The following is a 23,372-nucleotide window of genomic DNA, read 5'->3' on the forward strand; positions in this document are numbered from 1 at the left end:
CAATTTTGACAACTGCTTCACAGCCTGTGCTGTCTGGGTTCTTCCCACTGATACTATCTTTTTTTAACTGCACAGATGGCAGCACTCCCTGCAACATGTCCTGCATTCCTGTAAATCCCGACCTCAAACTTAGCTACTTCCTTTCTTCCACATGCCCATCACCTTCCCTGCTCTCATTCCCAGCAGTGTGTCTGCGTAGCACTTTGCCCTTCTCTACTTTACTACTCTCCCCTTTACCCTTCCCCCTCCCCCAGTACAGCCTCGTGATGCTGCACCTAGCAGCCCACTATCTTGCCCCACCACAACCCTGTTCGCTCCCACAGGCAGCACTGTCACCTTCCCCCAACCCCACTCTCACCCCCACCCCTGCCCTGCTATTCCTCTCCCTCCCTGTCTCCTACCCTTTCATACCTCCACTACCCATACTGGCAAAGATCGCTGCTCGCCTCAGACACAGTCGCTATCGGCCTTTGGCGACCAGAGACAACAGTGGCCGTACATATGTGAGTTGGGTATTGGGGAATATGTGTGGGTTTCGTGTTGTCTACATCTGATGGAGGACTCAGAGTGATAGCTAATAATATCTAGCAGTCTTTTTTTTTACTATTTTTTTATTTTTTTTAGTGTGCGTGTGTGCCTTTCACAACCTCCTCTGTGTGGTGAGTACAATTTATCCTTTGTGTATTCCATAGATCATAATTGTGACCCCCTCACTATTACACACTGAGATATTCTTCTATGGAGTTAGAAGAAATCACTGACTGGAGTTTGACCATGTGGTGTACATGGTTCTTTATTTATTTGTCTTGATCACAGAGTTTTTTTAAAAAAAAAACAGAGTTATTGGTTTCAGCTATACAATAGCAGTCTTCAGGCTGTACAATAGAAGTAAAAGAAAAACGTTACTATCTACTACAGTAAGAGATTAAAATCAAAGGACAGAAAATGTAAGGTAAGCATGATATACCTCTCATTCTACTGAACGGCAACATTTTATAACCATTTAAAAATAATGAGTTTAAAGTGCCATGCATACTTCAACTAGACATGTATAGGATGCAAAGCTATCCTAGAGGTCATTGATGCATGTATACATGAACCTCCTCTTAATTACTTTCTTTAATCATCTGTACATTGTGTGTGCATCCACAACCTCTAGGATAACTTTGCATCCTGTACATGTCTGGTTGAAGCAGTCGTGCCAGTTCTGGCTTATATTATTTTTACATGGTTGTGACTTGTTTCTGTGCAGCATCATGCTTGTATTATATTTTCTGTCCTTTATTTATCTCTTATTGTATGAGATAGTTATGTTTCTCTTCTGCTTCAAATGTAGATACTGAAGCTTGCTATTGTGTAGACAAAACTGATAACACTGTTCAAAAAACTTTGTGATTGAGGCAATCAACAAATTTTGTAGAAGCAATTGTCAAACAGGTATAATTTCAGTTTATGTTCAAAGTTAATTTTCTTCACATTGCTAGGTAAGCGGCCAAAACTTTCTGTGGCCAAATATCTCACTTCTTTCTGTATCATGCTAAGACTGGGTAGTGAGCTGTGCAACTCATTCCTGTTCCTAGTATTGTGTTTATAAATTTTACTGTTGTTTGTCAGCTGTGACTGACAGTTGACGACAAGCTTCACAAGAAGCTGTGAAGCCCCCTAGAATAATGGATTTCCTGTTAATCTACATCTACCTCAATTCTCCACAGACCCCTGATGGTCTGTGGTGGAGGGTACTTCTAGGACTACTAGCTGATCCCCTGCCTTCCCTGTTCCATTCGCGAATGGTGCATGGGAAGAATGATTATTGGTAAGCCCATGTATTAGCTCTAATTTCACAGTTTTTTTCGTCATGGTCATTTCATAAGGTGTGTCTGTGAGATATGTTGTCTGACCATACCAGAAAGTACTGTCTCGAAATTTCAATAGCAACCCCCTCTGTGATGCATAATGCCTTTCATGCAGCATTTTCCACTGGAGTTCTTTAAGCATATCTGTAACACACACATGCTGATTAAACAACCCTGTGACGAAATGTGTTGGTCTTTGTTGGATCTTCCCTGTGTCTTCTATCAGTCCTGCCTGATATAAGGGTCGCAGACTGATGAACAGTACTCAAGAATCGGTCAAACAAGTGCCTTGCAAGCCACTTTTTTCATGGACGAGTTACATTTCCTTCAGTCTGTCATCTACTTTTCCTACTATGTGTCTTATATGGTAATTCCACTTAAGGTCACTCTGGATATGTACTCCTAGATATTTTACAGTGGTTACTGTTCCAGAAATTTGTGATCAATAGTGTAGATCTATAGCAGTGGATTTCTTTTCCTATGTATGTGCAATATGTCACATTTATTTATATTAGAGTCAACTGCCAGAGACTGCATTTTTTGTCAGTCTTCTTTAGGTAATGTTGGCAATCAGTACTGTCTTCTGGCATCGATTCGTTCTTATAGACAACCGCATCATCTGTGAACAGTCTTAAAGAGCTTCTGACACTTCCTTCTGGGTCATTTATACACACCGTAAACAGTAGTGGTCCCTATCATACTTCCTTGGGTTACTCTGGAAGTTATCTTTAGATCTGTAGATTTTTTCCATTAAGAGCAAATGCAAGGAGGTAATCAATCCAGTCACAAATCTGCTCTGATACTTGTAAGCTTATACTTTTTTCACTAACCTTATTTCTAAGTTTAGTGATTGTTTTATGGAATTTCTGGTATCCTTTCATTTTTGTTTATTGATGTTAGAAGTTCATTCTTTTTGTCTATATATCTTCTTACATCTGCTATGACAGATACTAAATAAGTCTTCTCTTGGATCTACTGATTTGCCTAAGCTGTAATGTATTGTTTAGCTAGTAGCAGTTTCATTTGTTACTATATTTATCCCGTAGTTCTGCCTGTCAGATGATTTTACTCTATTATAGGTGGAGGTTACACTCAACAACCGAGCTGGGTTAATAATTGGCTCCTTTTACCGACCTCCCGACTCAGCAGCGTTAGTGGCAGAACAACTGAGAGAAAATTTGGAATACATTTCGCATAAATTTCCTCAGCATGTTATAGTCTTAGGTGGAGATTTCAATTTACCAGATATAGACTGGGACACTCAGATGTTTAGGACGGGTGGTAGGGACAGAGCATCGAGTGACATTATACTGAGTGCACTATCCGAAAATTACCTCGAGCAATTAAACAGAGAACCGACTCGTGGAGATAACATCTTGGACCTACTGATAACAAACAGACCCGAACTTTTCGACTCTGTAAGTGCAGAACAGGGAATCAGTGATCATAAGGCCGTTGTAGCATCCCTGAATATGGAAGTTAATAGGAATATAAAAAAAGGGAGGAAGGTTTATCTGTTTAGCAAGAGTAATAGAAGGCAGATTTCAGACCACCTAACAGATCAAAACGAAAATTTCTGTTCCGACACTGACAATGTTGAGTGTTTATGGAAAAAGTTCAAGGCAATCGTAAAATGCGTTTTAGACAGGTACGTGCCGAGTAAAACTGTGAGGGACGGGAAAAACCCACCGTGGTACAACAACAAAGTTAGGAAACTACTGCGAAAGCAAAGAGAGCTTCACTCCAAGTTTAAACGCAGCCAAAACCTCTCAGACAAACAGAAGCTAAGTGATGTCAAAGTTAGCGTAAGGAGGGCTATGCGAGAAGCGTTCAGTGAATTCGAAAGTAAGATTCTATGTACAGACTTGACAGAAAATCCTAGGAAGTTCTGGTCTTACGTTAAATCAGTAAGTGGCTCGAAACAGCATATCCAGACACTCCGGGATGATGATGGCATTGAAACAGAGGATGACACGCGTAAAGCTGAAATACTAAACACCTTTTTCCAAAGCTGTTTCACAGAGGAAGACCGCACTGCTGTTCCTTCTCTAAATCCTCGCACAAACGAAAAAATGGCTGACATCGAAATAAGTGTCCAAGGAATAGAAAAGCAACTGGAATCACTCAACAGAGGAAAGTCCACTGGACCTGATGGGATACCAATTCGATTCTACACAGAGTACGCGAAGGAACTTGCCCCCCTTCTAACAGCCGTGTACCGCAAGTCTCTAGAGGAACGGAGGGTTCCAAATGATTGGAAAAGAGCACAGGTAGTCCCAGTCTTCAAGAAGGGTCGTCGAGCAGATGCGCAAAACTATAGACCTATATCTCTGACGTCGATCTGTTGTAGAATTTTAGAACATGTTTTTTGCTCGAGTATCATGTCGTTTTTGGAAACCCAGAATCTACTATGTAGGAATCAACATGGATTCCGGAAACAGCGATCGTGTGAGACCCAACTCGCGTTATTTGTTCATGAGACCCAGAAAATATTAGATACAGGCTCCCAGGTGGATGCTATTTTTCTTGACTTCCGGAAGGCGTTCGATACAGTTCCGCACTGTCGCCTGATAAACAAAGTAAGAGCCTACGGAATATCAGACCAGCTGTGTGGCTGGATTGAAGATTTTTTAGCAAACAGAACACAGCATGTTGTTATCAATGGAGAGACGTCTACAGACGTTAAGGTAACCTCTGGCGTGCCACAGGGGAGTGTTATGGGACCATTGCTTTTCACAATATATATAAATGACCTAGTAGATAGTGTCGGAAGTTCCATGCGGCTTTTCGCGGATGATGCTGTAGTATACAGAGAAGTTGCAGCATTAGAAAATTGTAGCGAAATGCAGGAAGATCTGCAGCGGATAGGCACTTGGTGCAGGGAGTGGCAACTGTCCCTTAACATGGACAAATGTAATGTATTGCGAATACATAGAAAGAAGGATCCTTTATTGTATGATTATATGATAGCGGAACAAACACTGGTAGCAGTTACTTCTGTAAAATATCTGGGAGTATGCGTGCGGAACGATTTGAAGTGGAATGATCATATAAAATTAATTGTTGGTAAGGCGGGTACCAGGTTGAGATTCATTGGGAGAGTGCTTAGAAAATGTAGTCCAGCAACAAAGGAGGTGGCTTACAAAACACTCGTTCGACCTATACTTGAGTATTGCTCATCAGTGTGGGATCCGTACCAGATCGGGTTGACGGAGGAGATAGAGAAGATCCAAAGAAGAGCGGCGCGTTTCGTCACAGGGTTATTTGGTAACCGTGATAGCGTTACGGAGATGTTTAATAAACTCAAGTGGCAGACTCTGCAAGAGAGGCGCTCTGCATCGCGGTGTAGCTTGCTCGCCAGGTTTCGAGAGGGTGCGTTTCTGGATGAGGTATCGAGTATATTGCTTCCCCCTACTTATACCTCCCGAGGAGATCACGAATGTAAAATTAGAGAGATTAGAGCGCGCACGGAGGCTTTCAGACAGTCGTTCTTCCCGCGAACCATACGCGACTGGAACAGGAAAGGGAGGTAATGACAGTGGCACGTAAAGTGCCCTCCGCCACACACCGTTGGGTGGCTTGCGGAGTATGAATGTAGATGTAAATGAAATCCATTGGATAGTATGGATACAGCTTTGGTCAGCCTGGGTGCCACTGGCAGTTAGCTGTGCTATTAGCTTCTTCTCAGAAACATTCAGATCTCAAAGAGTAGACACAAATTCTGGCAATCAAAATGTAAACAGATCTTGTTTAAAGTGATTAACATTCTAATGTTCACTGAAATAATGTTTTTCAGCTTCTTCTTCTTCTTCTTCTTCTTCTTCTTCGCAACCCCTTTCCGTTCTGTACAACTTGTAAGGAAATTTAAATTCAAAAATTATTACAAATTTGTCATCACAGGATCAAAAAGTTTCTTGTCATTAATGCCACATTCCAATGTCCTCCCACTCAAGAAAATTAGTGCTTAATGTCATCAGTTTTTTGCTCACAGTTCCTGATGATCTTTCACCTAAAACTGAAGATGGTGTGTAAGAAACCTGTTGTAACATTTGTCTGTGATCCTGGATTCAATATTTGTGATACTGAAAATGGCCAGGGCCTCCACAGTCATCCTAATTGGTTGTTGTGTTACTTCTTTGCAGGGAGGAATGGTAGAACAAACAATGTTAGAGCTAAGTACTGAGATGTCAAAAGAACATATAACTGACTTTAAATTCTAAGATAAAAGGCTTCAGTATTAAAGTCTACCAATTTTCACTCTACTGATCCTTGCTCGAGTTGAAGAAAAGAATTATTTCCAAAGAGGTGATAGATTTCAAACAGAAAAACAAACAAAATAGGTCTCAAAGATAACAAATGGTACTAACAAATGTTTGCTAGTATTTGTGCTGTTCCTAGTATTGATATAACATTACATAATTTCTTGTTATATGTTGCAGATCATGTCCATACAGATATAATTTGTATTTATGCGTAAGCTCAGTGTGTCAGATACCACAGCTGTTCGGGCAGGAAGTTATGATAACTTTGACCTTTGTCAGACTTACTGATAGCAGAGTTAGACACCATGAAGCTCTGCAGTAATCTCATCCACTGCCATATTTGTTTTGTCAACTGCACTGCTGAGACAAAGTTTTTGGCTGCATGTCAAAATTTGGAAGTTTTTGAGAACTAGTATAAAAGAGTGGGAAACTGTTTGTCAGGAAAACTTGTGTATGTGTTTTTCTTTGCCAATATCATGGAAATTCATATGTATGCTAGACACACAGCTATTCTGTGTATACTTTCCTTTGTGATCTCTTGGGCAGATGTAAATGCACTACGACACAGGTATGCTAGTTATTTTTTCTCATGACCCATAACAGAATTTCATGCAGATTGTTATAAAACAAATTCTCTTGTGAGTAAATGCTGTCAAAATTATTATGAAGTGTAATAACAAAAATACATATATTTCATGCTAATTTTAAAACAGTAAAAGATATTTTTCATAATAGGGCATTCTTTGTTTGACATAAATGAATTGGGGAAAGTATTCTGAATATTTAGATTATCCATACATGGAGCTAATCAAAAGCAACTCATTTCTGATTCGAGTTAGAATCAGGACACTTGGGAGCACTTCATTTGTGAATCAGTCCAATTCTGCACACAGCACTACCAGGCACAAACTCGCAAGTAACCAGTTTGTAACCAGCTCTAAGTAACTCACATTCCCAGTAACCAATGACTCTACTTCCTCTTTTCGGAGAGATCAAGTGTGCTTTTTCTGATAGTGAAAGAAATTTCGTAATGCCATTCCAAATGTGCATTAAAATCTTTTCCTAAACCTACTTAAAAACATTTTCAGATTATCCATATTTTTATTTCTTCAGATTAATTCCATTCAAAATAATGTGATTAAAGTGAATGCTTCATCTGTTAAAAAATAACAGAGGAAAGGGCTATCCTTCACATTGTAATTTTGGAAGGGATGGAGTATCAAGAAATCCACTTTATAAATCACTGTAGCGGTGTTTAATTATTCCATAAAAAAGGCAAGAATTTAGAATCTGTCTTTCTGCAGTTCCTTCACTGCCAGGACAAGCCTGTAGTTCACATCTTTGTGGATGTGTGGATGAACTTGACATAATCAACATACCAAACCTAAAGATACTTGAGCATAATGGCAATTGGTCACACCTGTCCTCCAAGCTCACACATGGCATTTGCTGTTTCCATACCTTCACAGGAACACTATGCGTAGAACTGCATTGTCAGAAAGTCGGTAACCAATCAGTGATTTCGATCAGCAAACTGTTCTTTTCTTTCAGTACCTCCATATATGACAACCTCATTTGTTGTTCTGTGTAAGTACCTTTAAAATGGCTGACTTTCACCACTCACATGCTTACACAGATGAACACAGACAGTTTATGTTGTTACCAAAATAAACAAACACACACACATAATGGGTGTTATATAGCAGTCTTGAATTGCAAATTCTATTTAAATATAACAAATTTACGATGACAAACAATCCACCATGAGTGCTGTTTACAAAGGAAAATGGCCACTTGAGTATCTAGGCTGCTAAGTAGACCTGACATATAATTTACGAAATTAAACATCTGTCCCTGCTACAAAGTAACTCTCCAATCTTGGGAGCCTCTGTGTGTCAAAGGACATAACGGTAATATTTTAGTATGTGCTGTAAAGTGACTTACTGTAATACAATTGGGGCACATTAGCCAGTAGTCATACATAAATAGGAAGAGGACAGTGAGAAAAGCAGAGCACTACTTTTGTGTATGAAATATAGAATTACTCTGAATGAATACATCTCATCAAGAAGTGTAACTCAGTTCTGCCCGGGTGACCATTTTTATAGTGAAGTGTATTAAGCAGGTGGATATTTCCATTTGCTGTTATGTTAAAGAATTAAGTTTCCCAGTAAAACACACAAAAAAAAGAACCTCAGCCTGAGACTTTGCAGCTTCTTCCACTGTTGTATTTACACATTGAAAAAAAAGTTTTGCATCACCCCGGTTCCCAGAACTCCTGAAGACAGATGTTGACTGTGGATATTGTATCACAGACACAGTCCCTTTGATTGTTCAGATATGTCACTAAACCTGCCCAAAGATGTAAGCAACCTTGTATGGGCAGTGTCTGCTAGACAGAGGGGGTCCGACAGCCGATCAGTTCCAGTTGTTCCTCCAGGAAGGAGGTAGACGGCTAGTGTTGTCTGTAATTCAACCATGCCTAGACAGTCAATGCCGCAGTTCAATTGCATCCCCATTGTTACTTTGTGCCAGGAAGGACTCTCAACGAGGGAAGTGTCCAGGCATCTCGGAATGAACCAAAGAAATGTATGTTGTTCAGACATGGAGGAGATAACAGAGAGAGAGGAACTGTCGATGACATGCCTCACTCAGGCTGCCCAAGGGCTACTACTGCAGCGGATGTCCGCTACCTATGGATTATGGCTCAGAGGAACCCTGACAGCAACACCACCATGTTGAATAATGGTTTCCATACAGCAACAGGACATCATGTTACGACTCAAACTGTGCGCAATACACTGCATGATGCGCAACTTCATCCCGATGTCCCTGATGAGGTCCATCTTTGTGACAATGACACCGTACAGTGCGGTACAGATGGGCCCAACAACATGCCTAATGGACTGCTCAGGATTGACTTCACATTCTCTTCACCAATGAGTGTCACATATGCCTTCAACCAGACAATTGTCAGAGACGTGTTTGGAGGCAACCCGGTCAGGCTGAATGCCTTAGACACACTGTCCAATGAGTGCAGCAAGGTGGAGGTTCCCTGCTGTTTTGGGGTGTGGCATTATATGGCGCCGAAATATGCCGCTGGTGTTCATGGAAAGTGCCATAACAGCTGTATGATTTGGGAATGCCATCCTCCGACCGATAGTGCAACCATATCTGCAGCATATTGGCGAGGCATTCTTCATGGATGACAATTCGTGCCCCCATCATGCATAACTTGTGAATGACTTCCTCCAGGAAAATGACATCGCTAGACTAGAGTGGCCAGCATATTCTCCAGACATGAACCCTATCGAACATGCCTGGGATAGAATGAAAAGGGCTGTTTATGGATGATGTGACCCACCAATCACTCTGAGGGGTCTATGCCGAATCACCGTTGAGGAGTGGGACAATCTGGACCAACAGTGTCTTGTCAAACTCGTGGATAATATGCCGCGACAGATACAGGCAAAAATCAATGCAAGAGGATGTGCTGCTGGGTATTAGAGGTACCGGTGTGTATAACAATCTGGACCACCACCTCTGAAGGTCTTCCTGTATGGTGGTACAACATGCAATGTGTGGTTTCCATGAGCAAAAAAAAAAAAAAAAAAAGGGTAGAAACGATGTTTGTGTTGATCTCTATTCCAATTTTCTGTACAGGTTCTGGAACTCTCGGAACCAAGGTGATGCAAAACTTTTTTTTGAGGTGTGTACTTTATACAATAATTAAGATGTTTTTGATACATTGTTAGTTCTTAAAAATGATTAATCGGACAACTAAAATTTACACTTTTACTTAAGTCCAAGCATTGAAAAGTGTTCTACAGTAAACAGAGATCCTCTTTACCTAATATGAGGCATTGTTGAATATGTTTTTCTATATAAAATTTTATCCATTACGTGATGATAACAATTAGTTAAAAAGCCATTAATTTTTTAGGAACAAAATTAATTTCCAAGCTACTGAATGTTGGTTTAGTAATGAACGATATTCGTCTACATAACTAAGTTAAGCAATTTCAGCAACTGATATCATCAATTTTTTGTGGAATTTTCTAATAAAGTAAATTTAGTTAAAATAGTTATTTGAAAGCCAGGAAGTATCCAAGTTGAGCATAAGGTAATTACAAACATGATACAATTGGAAAGAAGATTAATCATGTTAACAGATATCTACAGAATATATGTTCTACATGTGGCCAGTGTATTGGGATGATCATCATTCCTGTCATTGATAACTTCATGATATTGTTACCATGTCTGCCACATTAGAGTGGCCACTTGTTGATATATTGCCCGTTTGTCTCCATCTTGGAATCCTCAGCTGAATCCTCAGCTGACATTTTTTTAAACCATTTTTCTGACATTGAGTCAGCAAAAGTCACTGGCATTGTAAAAGGTGGTTGACTGCCAGCAATAGAGGCTGAGCCTTCAGCAATGCCAACCACTTGTGCTCTCAAAATACCATGGAAATTGGTGAACAAACGTTGACCAAAGATTTAAAGGGAGAAGCCAACAGGCGATTTGTCATGTATAAAATAATTCTCTTTCCAATGTTCCATTGAGTCAGTTATAAGAATACAAAAAAAGTATGTTAATTGATCATTTCATTGGTTTTCAGTAGAGTATTTTAAGCATTGTAAAGGAAAAAAACACACAATGGTGAAACAGCCAAACATCAGTTTGTAAAATAATAAATACTGTAGGCTATTACACGAGGGTTGTGTGTTTTCCCTTCATAATATGAGGGCAAATTAGAAAGCCTTTGCCCCTATTTTTTTAGTCACGTTACGGCTATAAATAGGAAGTCAACAAATTTATTCCCAGCATTGGGTCTGTCTTGTTATTGAAAAGTTATTAAAAAGTCCAGAAGCATGTGTATCATGTCTGAGATCAGTAACTCTGATAATAAAATTAAAGCAATTTGGAATGTTATTGAAAGGGAAACAGGGCAACCAAGAGCGCAGGAAGACTTTAGTGCCATAAAACTGAATGACAAGTGTACTAACAAACAATCAGAAATTGAAAATATTTCAATAATCATTTTTTTAAATGTTGTGGAGAAAATAGGATCTAGATCTTCACTAGAAGAGGCAAGGCTACTAATAGAAGAGGCCATACCTGTGCAGTTTGAAACAACTGTAATATCACCAACCTCTCCCTCTGAAATCAGTAAAATAATAAACTCACTGAAAAGTAAAAGCTCTTACAGAATTGATGGCATTTCCAGCAAGGTACTTAAAGCTTGTTCCCCACAGATAAGTAGGATTCTCAGCCACGTATGTAATAGCTCTTTGGAGCAGGGTGTTTTCCCCGATAGACTGAAATATGCCATTGTAAAACCATTGCATAAAAAGGGGCATATGTCGGATGTCAACAACTACCGCCCAATCTCTCTTCTGACAGCTCTCTCAAAAATTTTTGAGAAAGTAATGTATTCAAGAGTAGCCTCTCATATTTGTAAAAATAAAGTACTAACAAAATGTCAGTTTGGTTTTCAGAAAGACTTTTCAACGGAAAATGCTATATACGCTTTCACTGATCAACTATTAAATGCTCTGAATAACTGGACATCACCCACTGGTATTTTTTGTGATCTCTCAAAGGCCTTTGATTGTGTAAATCATGGAATTCTTTTAGATAAGCTAAATCATTATGGTTTGAGTGGGGCAGTGCACAAATGGTTTAATTCATACTTTACTGGAAGAATGCAGAAAGTTGAAATAAGTGGTTCATGTAATGTTAAAACAACAGCTGATTCCTCAAACTGGGGGGCTATCAAGTACGGGGTCGCGCAGGATTCGGTCTTAGGTCCTTTACTGTTCTTGATATACGTTAATGACTTACCATTCCACATTGATGAAGAAGCAAAGTTAGTTCTTTTTGCTGATGATACAAGTATAGTAATAACATCCAAAAACCAAGAACTAAGTGATGTAATTGTAAATGATGTTTTTCACAAAATTATTAAGTGGTTCTCAGCAAACGGACACTCTTTAAATTTTGATAAAACACAGTATATACAGTTCCGTACAGTAAATGGCACAACTCCAGTAATAAATATAGACTTTGAACAGAAGTCTGTAGCTAAGGTAGAATTTTCAAAATTTTTAGGTGTGTCCATTGATGAGAGGTTAAACTGGAAGCAACACATTGATGGTCTGCTGAAACGTCTGAGTTCAGCTACGTATGCTATTAGGGTTATTGCAAATTTTGGTGATAAGAATCTCAGTAAATTAGCTTACTATGCCTACTTTCATTCACTGCTTTCGTATGGCATCATATTCTGGGGTAATTCATCGTTGAGTAGAAAAGTATTCATTGCTCAAAAATGTGTAATCAAATTAATTGCTGGAGCCCACCCACGGTCATCCTGTAGACATCTATTTAAGAATCTAGGGATCCTCACAGTATATATATTCACTTATCAAATTTGTTGTTAATAATCTAACCCAGTTCAAAAGTATAGCAGTGTGCATAGCTATAACACCAGGAGAAAGGATGATCTTCACTATGCAGGGTTAAGTCTGACTTTGGCACAGAAAGGGGTAAATCATGCCACAAAAGTCTTTGGTCACCTACCAAACAGCATCAAAAGCCAGACAGATAGCCAACTAACATTTAAAAATAAATTAAAAGAATTTCTAGATGACAACTCCTTCTACTCATTGGCTGAAATTTTAGATATAAATTAAGGGGCGGGAGGGGGGGGGGGGGGGACGACAACAACAACTTAAACATTAGTGTCATGCAATATTTTGTGTAATGTAATATCTTGTACAGACATCTTTTATTAACCTGACACGTTCCACATCATTACGAAGTGTCGTATTCATTATCTATGGAACAAGTATTAATCTAATCTAATCCAATCTAATCTTGGTTCATGCCAGCCATATCTGCTGGTAGCACTGCCACACGGCACTGCTGTCAGTTGTTAAAGATGCTGGTTGTGCTTCACATGCCCATGGCATTAGAGTAACAAAGTGTGATTCATTTTCTATGGAGCAAGAGACAAATGCCCATCGAGATCTACAGGGATATGCAGCCCAAGTATAGGGAAAACTTTCTTGCTTTGAGAACTGTGAGGTGGTTGTGGTGGTGGTGGTGGTGGTGGTGGTGGTGGTGGTGGTGGTGTGAGTTCAATAAAGGCGGTCAGTCTTGCATGACAAAGAGTGGTCAGGGAGGCCCCATTCATGACTGACTGACAACATTTCCCATGTGGATGCAATGGAGAAAGCAGATCGGTGTGTGCAAATCATGGTCATTTCCTGGGAGCTTGGCATATCGGATGGAAGTGCTTGCGACATCGTCAACAGGTCCTTAGGATACTGGAAGATTTCATGTCAGTGGGTGTCTAAGCAGTTGAATGACATGATGAAAGGCAAGAGAATTATGTCTTCACTGAATCATCTGGAACAGTACTCCAAGAAGGGTGAAGGTTTCCTGGACTGCATTGTTACTGATGATGAAATGTGTATACTGCAGAATCCAAGCAGCAGAGCATGGTGTGGAAACGTCCAGGTTCGCCTGTGACAAAAAAATTCCGTTCAGCACCATCTGTTGGGAAAACAATGTTAATGGCCTTCTGGGATAGCCGTGGACCGCTCCTGCTGGATTTCATGCCACAAGGTGCAACCATCAATGCTGACAGTTATTGTGCCACACTGTCATGTCTGAGGGCTGCCATCAGGTGAAGGTGCTGAGGGATTCTCAATGTGGATAATGTGATTCTGCTCCACAACAATGCAAGACCACTTGTGGCAATATCAGAACTGTCAAAAAGCTGTGGGCAGTTCGCTGGGAGATTCTGGACCACCAACTGTACAGTCCAGACCTTACCCCTAGCAATTTTCATGCTTTTGGACTGCTAAAGAAGCTCTTGGCAGGACAGCAATTCACAAGTAATTATGAAGCAAAGACAGCAGCCAGATGGTGCTTCAATGATCAGCTGGACGTTTTAGTAACAAAATTAAAAATCGTCCATATTCTTGCACTGCCACCACAGAGGTCACTGTGTCCAATCTTCTCTATCTGTTAGCCTTCTATGGAATTCTTCTTCCGGTATCACACCGCCCATCCCATCTTTATCCCCTTCCGTATATTTATGTTTTCTTCGTTCAGCACTTGAATTCAGTACTCCTGTGTTGTCTAGGGATTTCTGCTGGGTACTGCATTTTTACAATTTTTTCCACTACTATCTTCACTATTTGAACTCTGAATTACCAATTTCTTCTATTGTATTTCATTCCCCAGTTCCAGTTGAAAGGATCTTCCCCAGTGTAACAATTCTAGAAAATGGAATATAGCCTTCTCTCTTTCATTCTGTGTTTTGGTGCGAGCGTGGTCACTAATTGATTGGATTCCATTACTGATGTAACATAAGACCAAAAATTCTAATAATTTTTTGTCAGCTTGGTAGATAGAATTTAACTTTCAAATTATACACAGTTCTCTTTTTGCATATTTGAGCTTTGATAGTTTTTTTGTTTCTCAACCAGACTTTCATTACATTTAAATTTGAGGTGTTCTCTTTGCTTTCAGTGCAGCTTTCTGACTCAGCTGATGAATTACACCTAGTCTTTCCCATCCTCTCACAACCTTGCTCAGCATATACCTGTCTAAAGCATATTGTACAATACTTCTTAATTTTGTCTGTTTACACTCAGTTTTCATAGTTTCAGAGATGAATGTTTCATACTGACTGCTGTAGTAATCTGAGATCTGTTTCTTGATCCAGTTATAACAAAGGCTGTCAGTAAACCATATGTTTATGGGCATTTTTCAACATAGTAGCCTTTTAGGGCCACTCACTTTTGCCACTGGTGCTGCAGGCCCATTATACCCTCTTTGTAAAACTTTTCTTTCTGCCTGGTAAAAAAAGGCCTCTACATCAACCATGACCTCATCTGACTGAAAATGAGTTCCATATAGATGTTTCTTGAGCTTAAAGAAGAGATGAAAGCCCGAGTGGGATCAAATCAGGTGAATAAAGTGGGTGTCAAAGCAGTTCAAAGCCACAGGACTCAATGACACACATCTCAGTGACAGATGTGTGCAAAGGTGCATTTTCCTGATGAAAGAGCACTATTTTTGTTAACATCCTGACACATTTCACTTTGACAGCCTCCGTGAAATGCATAGTTAAGTAGAATAATACACTGATCAGATAGAACACTATGACCACCAACCTAGTATTGATGTAAACGCATCCACGCGATAGCAGCGTCACCTGGCAAGGAATGACTGCTAGTCAGATGCACACATGGTGCATCTGACATCACTGAGTGTGCTGTCCATGTGTAGAATGGTGAAGGCATGCAATCTATCTGCATTTGATTGTGATGGTCCAGAGATTTGGCACTAGCATTTTGAAAATTGCATGACTTGCCAGGTGTTCAAAGAGTACTGTGGTGAGTGTCTTCAACACACAGCAAAACCAGTCATCATGGTGTTGGGCAGCCACCCCTCATTACAGACGTTGGACACTGTAGAGTGGGCAGACTAGTAAAATGGAACAGGTGATGATCTGTGGTGGAACTAACATCAGAATTTAATGTTGGGCAGAGTACAAGTGTATCTGAACACACAGTGCACCGAACACTTCTAACGATGGGCCTCTTCAGCTGATGACCTGTGCATGTGCAACTGTTAACACCACAACAGCTATGACTGAAATGGGCACATGACCATCAGCACTGGATGCCACCGCAGAGGCAGAGCATTACACAGCCTGATAAATCCCTTTCATTGTGCAGGTATGAGGGCAAGAATCGGTCATCTTCCAGGGTAACAGCTCCTTGACACCTGTATTGTGGAACACAGACAAGCTGATGGCAGCTCCATTATGTTCTGGAGAACATTTACGTGGGCAACCATGGCTCCAGTGGAGGTCGTGCAATACACCATGATGGCCAAGGAGTGTCATACATTGATTGTAGACCATGTACACCCCTTCATGATGATGATGTTTCCCAATGGCAGTGGCATTTTTCAGCAAGATGAAGTGCCCTGTCTTAAGACCAGGAGTGTGATGAACTGGTTTGAGGAACACAGTGGTAAGTTCCAGTTGATGCGCTGGCCCCCCAACTCACTAGATCTGAACCCAATCCAACACATCTGTAATATGATTGAACTTGGCATCAGAGCTGATCCCCCCTCCCCAGGATTTGTAGGAATTAGGTGGCTTGTTTGTGCAGATATGGTGCTGACTCCCTCCAACAACCTACCAAGGTCTCATTGCTTCCATACCATGATGCTGCAATTCATAATACCAACTTTTCTCACAGTATGTTATTTTTTAATTGCAAACCTTACACAGTTGCAGTGAAGGGTTTGCAACCTGTGGCAGTACTTGGAATTCTGTATGCCCCTAATTTAGAACAATATCACCCACATCTCAGCATGTACCATATGCTCTAATCACTTTATAGTCTCATTCAACAGCTGGTAATCTGTATCAAAGCACTGTACTGAACAGTTATTTGAATGTTGTGAGGGGCAGTTGAATTTAGTGAAAATAAACTTCTAAGTATAGTTATTTATAGGTCCCCTGACTCTGACTTTAGGGCATTTCTGCATAAGCTAGAGATGGTTCTTCATTCACTTTATAGGATTACCAAAAATTAATGATATGTGGTGACTTCAGTATTAATTTTGTGTGTGATTGTGCAGGAAAAACATGATCTCATGCAGAGTGTGTTTTTTTCCAACCAGGGTGCAGGGAAACAGTAGCACAACCACGAACAATATTTTTATTCATTGTTCTTTGCTAGGTAGGTATTCTGGGTAGTAAAAGGATGAATAGCCTTTCGGACCATGATGCACAAATTTTAATGCTAAAAGGTTTCTTCACACAAATAAATGTTATATATACTTGGAAACTACGTATAAAAGCTAATCCAAAGGCAATAGAGAGTTTTTTGAACCTTGTTAAGGAACAAGAGTGGCAGGATTTTTATAGTGCCGATAACATAGATGATAAATACAATGCTTTCCTTAACACATTTTTCATGCTCTTTGAAAGTTGCTTCACATTAGAATGTTCAAAACAGGGTACTAGCAGTAAAAGGCAGCCTGAGTAGCTGACTTGTGGAATAAGGATATCATGTAGAACAAAGTGGGAAATATATCAAAATGTCAGAAGTAGTAACAATTGAGCTACAGTAACCCATTACAAATAGTACTGTAAGGTGCTTAAAAACGTTATTTGGAAGGAACTCATTCATGAAGGAAGTGTCTGGACAGTAGCACAAGGTCAAGGATATGAAGTCAGTACATAGTAAAAATATTTCAATTACATATAAGTCAGATATATGTACAGTATTTAACAATCACTTTCTCAACATAGCTGATGAATTACATAAAACCTTAGTTTCAGCAGGGAATCATGTAACCCTCTTGGAATATGTCTTTCTGAGACTGATATCTGAAATACTCCTCCACAGTACTGACAAGGAAGAGACGGAGTCAATAGTTAAACTTTCGCCATTGATTTAAATCAATGCCCACTCACAGGTAATGTCTGTAATTCCTTTGTGTCTTAATTTGTAGTGGCTGCTGGTTAAAAATGGAGTCAGTTCTTTCAGACATGTCCCAAAGAACAAACAACACACACACACACACACACACACACACTATATATGCAAAATGCGGAGAGTAATGAGGATAAGGGGCAAGGGTCATGACATTGGTAGTGTGTGGATAAGTTGGGAGTCTGATGGAAGGCATGCTTGGGTAGCCCATGCAGCTCTGATGACCTCTGAGTTTGGACGGCTTAGTGGTCAGAGCATCTGCCTAGTAAGCAGGAGACCTGGGTTTGAATCCAAGTCTGACACAAATTTTCAACTTTCCCAGTTGATTTCAATCAACCTTAGTTGTAGCCAATGTCTAATTCCCTTTTGTAAATTAAATCAACAGCAGCTAATCACATCCGAGTAATAGCAGATAATGAAAAGACAAAATTGGGCACTCTATACAAACTAAGTATTGCTGCCACCTACTGCTCGTGCCAAGGAGTACAGCACTATACAACAAAGTCAACTTACAGGAAACTAATGCTCGATAAATACACAAATGATTACAAAAAGTTAATAAATACTACTCAACACAGATAATGAGTTACTGTTATCTTCTTCACAGATGTACATAAGAAAACAAGTACACTAAATGTCGTATGCAAACTATATACAGCTAATTCTGCCTTCTACATGCTCATTTACGATTAGAATGCTACAGCATTGCCAACAACTCCAAAGATCTTTAATAAAACTCTGAGCTTTGTACACATTTTTAAAGTATTGTTTGACAGACACTGTGGGTCTGGTGTGACAAATGTGGATGAGTCAGATCCCAAAAACAATACTTCAGCAATAGGTGATACATCAACTGAATTTGTGCTTATATATGCACAGGTATAAAATGAGTGCCAATGGCCTTGCCGCAATGGTGACACCGGTTCCTGTCAGATCACCAAAGTTAAGCACTGTTGGGCTGGATGGGTGACCGTCCGGTCTGCCGCGAGCTGTTGGCATGCGAGGTGCACTCAGCCCTTGTGAGGCAAACTGAGGAGCTACTTGATTGAGAAGTAGCGGCTCCAGTCTCGGAAACTGACATAGGGCTGGGAGGGCAGTGTGCTGACCACATGCCCCTCCATATCTGCATTCAGTGATGCCTGCGGGCTGAGGATGACATGGCGGCCAGTCAGTACCTTTGCACCTTCATGGCCTGTTTGGGAGGAGTTTAGTTTTAGTTTTATAAAATGAGTGCTGTGCTACATAAATTATATGCACAAATAAGAACCCAGGTTTCATTAAAAGTGGATTTGGTAAATTTTTAATTCCACTTGCAACTATTATTTCCGAGCTTTGTGATGATCAATTTGCCATCACTTCATGATTAATGAAGTGTTTTCTTGACACCGTGTGGAATGACATGTCCACTGCTGGAATTCTCACTCATGATGCTAAAGATAAGCAAAATGAAGCTAATATGCAAACATGGATGTGAGTCGGGCTACTACAGCAAGCATAGTGCACATCAACATTCAAACAGCGTGCTCATGGCTAACTGAGGTAATCACCAGGGGCAGGCTGGTCACTAACTGCAGTCATCTAATCCACCATGCACATTCAACATGATTCCAGTGATACCAGACACAGTGTCTTTATAGGGTTATACAAGGACCTCAGGGCCCTCCATTGGCAATGTAGCTGATACATGTAACTACTTCCAGTGTAATAAATAGTATTTCTTTTATGGCCATGTGTCTCCTTGTGTTCCTAGTTAGAAGAAAATTGCTAATGAGTGAGGGTAGGAGTTTCATGTATTTCAGATCCTGTGGTTTTTCTGCCATTCAGCTCTTCCTTGGAGGATCTACTCCATTTACATCTCCAGCAACAGCAGACAAATATGGCCATGCTGGGGGTGGTTGTTGGCTACGGTGACCCGGGTTCTATTGCCGGTAGTTCATCCATCCTCTTTGCTCAACCTCCCTCCCCCTCCCCCCCCCCCCCCCCCCCAATTATTAATTCATCAAAAGTCTTGGATGCTTATGAGAAACAGCTTTGTCAACATTCTGTGGCACACAAGGAGGTCTGTAAGGCTGTTTTCTTATTGTGGATCCCCCTCGTATGTATCACTGTGTCAGTTAGCTCCTCTGCAAGAGCCAACATCACTTGCTTCTGACGATATGTGTTAATTGCTGTCCTCCTACCGCCACAAGTGTATGCACATGGTAGCTGCAGGCGTTGAATTCTACCAAAGTCGTAAACAACAGCAGCAATCGTATTGAGCTTGGGCGGCTGAACTTCGCTACCTCAGTTGTAGGTGTGTTCATCACTCGTGAGTCTCAGGAGTCTTATGCGGACACCATTGTCAGACACAGTCATTCATTTGGCTCTACACAAGGAGGCACATCAGCTTGAGGACCCTATGTTAGAAGAGGTTTTCAACATTGCATAATCATTCAAAGTCCCCAACACTGCAGGCTGCCAATTAGAGGGTTGGAGTGATGTCACCATTATTGACAGTATGCATCCTCAGCACATGGAGCCTAACGCACTGTGGTAAGAGGAGGTGGCCACACTACAAACAAGCCAACTGGGCTGATGCAGTCAAACATGCCTTTAGCACCAGGAACAGTGAACACTGCTTCCTTCATGTCCCTCTTGTTTTGCACAGCATTAGCAGGCAGGCAGCCCTATGGGATGGACCTTTTGCTATAAAAGAAAAAAAAAAAGTCACTTAGCAGTTATACCTCAATCTCTACCTTTGTAGGAGTCATCACAGGAATCAGTGAACGCCGATATTCACGCTGTTCCATCATCATGTTTGCCATTGTCTGTAGACCACAACAAACTTTTCATTGAAGTGCAATCGAGGGTTAAGCCATTAATCCTACAAGTTAACACTGGGGCCGCCATGTCCTTACTCAACTCAGACGTATGCCAGGCTAGGGTCCCCATTGTTGCCACACCACGAGTATCAATTGGTAAGCTACAACAAACTGCAGGTTCCTATTCTTGGCCATTCACTACCGAAATAGTTTACAAGTTAGTTGTCTGTTCAGTTATGTATTTGGTAGTTAATGACGCGAGTACCGAAAGTACTACATTATTTGATAATTGGGGGGGGGGGGGGGGGGGGAGGGAGGTTGAGCAAAGAGGATGGATGAACTACGGGCAATAGAACCTGGGTCACCTATTTCTATGCCATCGGTGTTTGCTGAAGTTATCGAAAAGGTTGTATATACAAGGTTACTGGAGCATTTAAATTCACATAATTTGCTGTCAAATGTTCAGTTTGGTTTTAGAAATGGTTTAACAACTGAAAATGCTATATTCTCTTTTCTCTGTGAGGTTTTGGACGGATTAAATAAAAGGTTGCGAACGCTAGGTGTTTTCTTTGATTTAACAAAGGCTTTTGACTGTGTTGACCACAAAATATTACTGCAGAAGTTGGACCATTATGAAGTAGGGGGAGTAGCTTACAATTGGTTCACCTCTTACTTTAAGAACAGAAAGCAAAAGGTAATTCTCCGCAATATTGAGAGTGGTAGTGATGTTCAGTCCCAATGGGGCACTGTTAAGTGGGGCGTTCCCCAAGGGTCGGTGCTGAGGCCACTGCTGTTTCTTATTTATATAAATGATATGCCTTCTAGTATTACAGGTGATTAAAAAATATTTCTGTTTGCTGATGACACCAGCTTGATAGTGAAGGATCTTGTGTGTAATATTGAAACAATATCAAATAACGTAGTTCATGAAATAAGTTCGTGGCTTGTGGAAAATAATTTGATGCTAAATCACAGTAAGACTCAGTTTTTACAGTTTCTAACTCAAAATTCAACAAGAACCGATATTTTGATCAGACAGAATGGGCATATTATAAGCGAGACGGAACAGTTCAAGTTTCTAGGCATTCGGATAGATAGTAAGCTGTTGTGGAAAGCCCATGTCCAGGATCTTGTTCAGAAACTAAATGCTGCTTTATTTACAATTAGAACAGTATGTGAAATAAGTGACACTTCAACACGAAAAGTAGTCTACTTCGCATATTTTCATACGCTTATGTCGTATGGTATTATTTTTTGGGGTAATTCTTCTGGTTCAAAAAGGGTATTTTTGGCTCAAAAACGGGCTGTTCGAGCTATATGTGGTGTAAGTTCGAGAACCTCTTGTCGACCCCTATTCAATAGTCTGGGAATTCTGACATTGCCCTCACAGTATATATTTTCTTTAATGTCATTTGTTGTTAGCAATATTAGCCTATTCCCAAGAGTTAGCAGCTTTCACTCAGTTAATACTAGGCAGAAATCCAATCTGCATGTGGAATGCACTTCCTTGACTCTTGTGCAGAAAGGAGTGCAGTATTCTGCTGCATCCATTTTCAAAAAGCTACCACAAGAACTCAAAAATCTTAGCAGTAGCCCAAACACTTTTAAGTCTAAACTGAAGAGTTTCCTCATGGCTCACTCCTTCTATTCTGTCGAGGAGCTCCTGGAACAGCTAAAAAATTAAGCAAATTCCAGTATTACATTGTTGATTTTCTTTATTTAAACTTACGACTTGTCACCTGAATATGTTTTTTTATATTTCATTTTATCTGTTTCTAATATCGTGTTATAATTTCATGTATTGACTCGTTCCATGACCATGGAGACTTCTCCTTAATTTGGTCCCACGGAACAATAAATAAATAAATAAAAATGTTTGGGCTAGATGCCTTTACTACTTTTGGTTCTTCTGTTATTGACACAATGCATCTCATGTCCAACCAAATGCCTTATTAAGAGTTGGATTCCTTGTGTTCTGAGTTTTCAGGTTTGTCTGCCCTGCGATAGGTTGTGCAAGCACTTTCACAGTACACAACACCCTCGAATCCCCCACCTGCCCTCACTTTTTTTGGGCACAGCCAGTGCCAGTAGCTTTACACAACAAGGTTAAGATTAAGCTGCATCACCTAACATCATTGGGAATGATTAAACTGATTTCCTCAAGTGCATGGGTACAGCCTTAGTGACTGTAAAGAAGCCATCCAGACAATTTCTGCTATGTGATGACTTTGAGGTCACTTCCAATGCAATCATTGATACGTATCCTCTACCTCACCCAGAGGAGTTGCTCGCAAAGTTGACTGTGGGTCAGTTCTTTTCGAAAATAGACTTAGCTGAAGCCTACCTTCAGATTCCGTGGATGAGGCATCAAAACAGTTGCTTGTGGTTAATAAGCCTTTTGGCTTCTATCAGTATCAACAGCTAATGTTTGGGGTAGATGGTGCACCTGACATATTTCAATATTTTTTAGACCAAGTTACGTCTGTTGCCCCTCAGTGCATTAACTGTCATGATGATATGATTTTGACGAGTGTTACCTTGGAGGAACACCTATGTCACCTCCATTTATTGTTTACTGTTCTACAGGCTGTGGGCCTCAAACATAATTTTGCCAGGTCTCACTTTTTCCATTCTTCCAGTGTTTATTTGGGTCAAGAAATTTCCCAGCAGGGCATGCGTCCCATGGAACAACATGTCACCACAATTACAGCTTCCTCTCATCCATCTAATCTACAAGAACTTCTGGCATTCCTTGGTAGTGTGGCATACAGTCACAAGTTTATTCCTAGAGTGCCTACTATCACCTACCCATCACATCTGTTAGTCCAGAAACATGCTGCTTTTGTGTGGTCTGCTGTGGCAATGGATCTGGTACTCCAACAGGTTGTATGCACAATACAGCATGGGTGGCTCTACTGG

General features: G+C 40.4%; 1 protein-coding gene across 1 annotated transcript in view; it reads left to right on the plus strand.

Annotated features, from left to right (window-relative positions):
• Positions 1-6,424: 6,424 nt before the first annotated feature.
• Positions 6,425-23,372, plus strand: part of LOC126253349 (uncharacterized) — an 80,977-nt gene continuing 64,029 nt past the window's right edge. Inside the window, exon 1 of the mRNA XM_049954619.1 lies at positions 6,425-6,683. Coding sequence (XP_049810576.1) covers positions 6,592-6,683 — 92 coding nt within the window. The 5' untranslated portion in view covers positions 6,425-6,591. The remainder of the gene's footprint in view (positions 6,684-23,372) is intronic.

This window comes from Schistocerca nitens, chromosome 4 (genome assembly GCF_023898315.1).
Source record: "Schistocerca nitens isolate TAMUIC-IGC-003100 chromosome 4, iqSchNite1.1, whole genome shotgun sequence".
Taxonomy (NCBI): Eukaryota; Metazoa; Arthropoda; class Insecta; order Orthoptera; family Acrididae; genus Schistocerca; species Schistocerca nitens.